The sequence below is a fragment of the Montipora foliosa genome, chromosome 7, assembly GCF_036669935.1.
Source record: "Montipora foliosa isolate CH-2021 chromosome 7, ASM3666993v2, whole genome shotgun sequence".
NCBI classification, from domain to species: domain Eukaryota; kingdom Metazoa; phylum Cnidaria; class Anthozoa; order Scleractinia; family Acroporidae; genus Montipora; species Montipora foliosa.
In genome coordinates this window covers 16,741,268-16,743,767 of record NC_090875.1, presented here as the reverse complement: position 1 = coordinate 16,743,767, position 2,500 = coordinate 16,741,268, and the positions used below count along the sequence as shown (strand labels likewise).

The following is a 2,500-nucleotide window of genomic DNA, read 5'->3' as shown; positions in this document are numbered from 1 at the left end:
TACACATTGCTTCCAGCATTCACACCAAAGGTTGCTTCATTTCCTTGACTAGAGTCAGCGGACACAGTGGTTGTTGGATCGATGATGTCAAACATTGTAGGACCTGGACTTTTCTCCACATCATCACCTGTATTTTTAGGTATTGCTAATGCTGTGTGTACCATCAATGTTTATTACTGCTACTCCAGTAGATGCTGCTAGTAACACTGTTGGAATCTCAGGATTCATTGGAGCACGTCTATAGGTTTTTACTACAGTGTGGTAAAGTGTTTTCATCAAATGGCTTTTCCCAGCACCACCACCTCCAGTTATAAACAAATAAACTGGTTCAACATTTTGTGACTTCAGACTGTTGAGGTTTTCATTTTATTTCTAGTCCATGAAAGCACCCTGTTGTAAGCTTTAGGTTGCGTTTTTTATTATGTAATGATCTACATGTAACTGATCGACGTAATTGGTCATCAGATATTTCTCTTGGCTGTTTATACATTGTTACTGGTGATGGACTGATTTCCAGTAGTGTGGGGATTTCCACCAAGCTCTGAGACTACTTGTTCATTGAATGCCTCATCTAGTGATGATTTGTCTTAGAATTCTAGTTGAATTTCAGCATTCTTTTGATCATTTATATGATATGAATGTATGACAGTGCCATGCTTGTGTCTTAGCCAATCTAGTGCTTCTGTTACTGGTAAATAGCTGATAGAGATGATGTAGCGTGCAGCAAGAGTTGTCAAAACTGTGCAAATGGCATTAAGAGAAATTTTAGTGGCAAGTCATCGATGTAAAATTCTGAACAGGTCTGAAATTTGAAGCATACTTAAGGAACTCATTTCACTGCTGCATTGTTATGGCAAATTTTGAACCAATCACGCATGGTAAAAGTGAGACCGTAGTACCAAATTCTGTAAGGGCTGAATGGAGTTAAGCTAAGCATAAGACCCCAAGTACGCATTGCGGACCTATTTTTCTGTTTCGCGGGATCCAGGCGACATGCTAGCGCGTGACAACAATTAGACAATAGGATACTGTTGCCCGTGGCAACTATGTGTATTCATTCCTAAAGAGCTCTTAGCTCTTTGCATGAAAGTTCCACAAAACTATCTGCAAACTTTGATTTGAAGGTTGCTTGAAGACCTAAAATCAGCCTTTCAAGATGGTTCGGGAGTTAAATATGGATACACAGCGGCAAAACTTCTGGAAAGAATCAATAAACAAAGAGGCCTTAGTTCGTTTATCGTGGCATGCAAGATACTCCAAGGAGTTTGTCCGCGATGTGGCAGCTATGACAAGCAGAAAACCGCGCACAGAAGGGCTAAAAATCAACGCTTTGGAGTCGCTTAAGGAAGAAATGGAAGCTAAGGAAAAAAAAGAACAACAAAGTCGAAAGAAAGTCGAAGAAACAGCTAAGAAAAACCCAGAATCGCTCCTTGTTGAAATGCGACCCGTTTCGAGAGATACAAAGGAACTCCTTTATGACGGCTTCAGCGCCCTCGGTGGCGGTCGCTATGCTTATTTGCAGAAAAGAAATCAGAAAGATCCGGAAATAAAATACGAATACCCGATAACCAGTTCCTGGGAAATCGGATGGAAGCTCCAGGATTGTGTAAAGCAACAGAAATCACCGTCATTTGGACGAACACGGGTCATTCGAGATACCTTCTACCGTCCTGGAGGAATCCTTTATGTTGACAAATGAACTTGTACGGTTGGTGTTTTGGTTAAAGATGAGCCTTTAATACCACTTTTATTAACTTATGTTCTAAGATTTGCTTTTGTAATGAACTTAGTTTCTTCTTCAATTGGAAATTTTCTGTACCTGGAATAAAGCGCGAGAGATCAGATTAATGAGATTGATACGCTGATTAGATGATATTTATCTGCAGACTTGATAGCAAATAACTTTCACATAGATTTTTATGGCGAGGTTTCGTAATATATTTTTTAAATCAGTGTTCTAGTTTTCGTAAAGGTATTAAATGAAAGTGTGATGTAAATTACCGCAGACACGAAGGAATTCGAGGTATTTGTAAAATAAATCATTTTTTTGTTTATTTTGATTCCTCATTATTGAATACAAAACACTCAAGATGACAGGAAATTGAGCAAGTTCCGAACTACTATTTTAATCCAAACTGTGTGCAATAAGTTTTATTATTAAAAGGCTTTAATTTACTTTTGGTTTCGATATTATGTACTGTAAATGCCTATAACAGGGATGCTGACAGGGTGCGGTATCCTTGGTGACGATTTTACTGAAGTTGAAATTTTGAATTTTTTTAAGTTCTCTGAAATAAACTTATATCAGTGGTAATAGGACTGAGTGGAGTCCAATTCAGTCTGTAATCATACAAGTGATTAACAAAATGGGATGACCGCACAGCGGGAATCCGATTTGTTTAATCGTGAGTATGATTACAGACAACATGAGGTTTTGATACCAATTAATTATTAACCAATTTCCAAGAAAACAAATGCATTCCTTAATCACTGTCTAATG

The 2,500-nt window shown here is 38.0% G+C and overlaps 1 protein-coding gene across 1 annotated transcript; it reads left to right on the top strand.

Moving 5' to 3' along the window:
• Window positions 1-1,043: 1,043 nt before the first annotated feature.
• On the top strand, window positions 1,044-2,175 carry LOC138010304 (protein SPMIP1-like). Its single transcript, XM_068857226.1, has one exon. It carries the CDS (start codon window positions 1,157-1,159, stop codon window positions 1,697-1,699), a length of 543 nt encoding a protein of 180 aa, XP_068713327.1. The 5' UTR covers window positions 1,044-1,156; the 3' UTR covers window positions 1,700-2,175.
• Window positions 2,176-2,500: the final 325 nt, after the last annotated feature.

Coding starts and splice junctions, on each gene's coding strand:
- LOC138010304 (XM_068857226.1), top strand. CDS start 1,157: ATGGTTCGGGAGTTAAATATGGATACACAGCGGCAAAACTTCTGGAAA.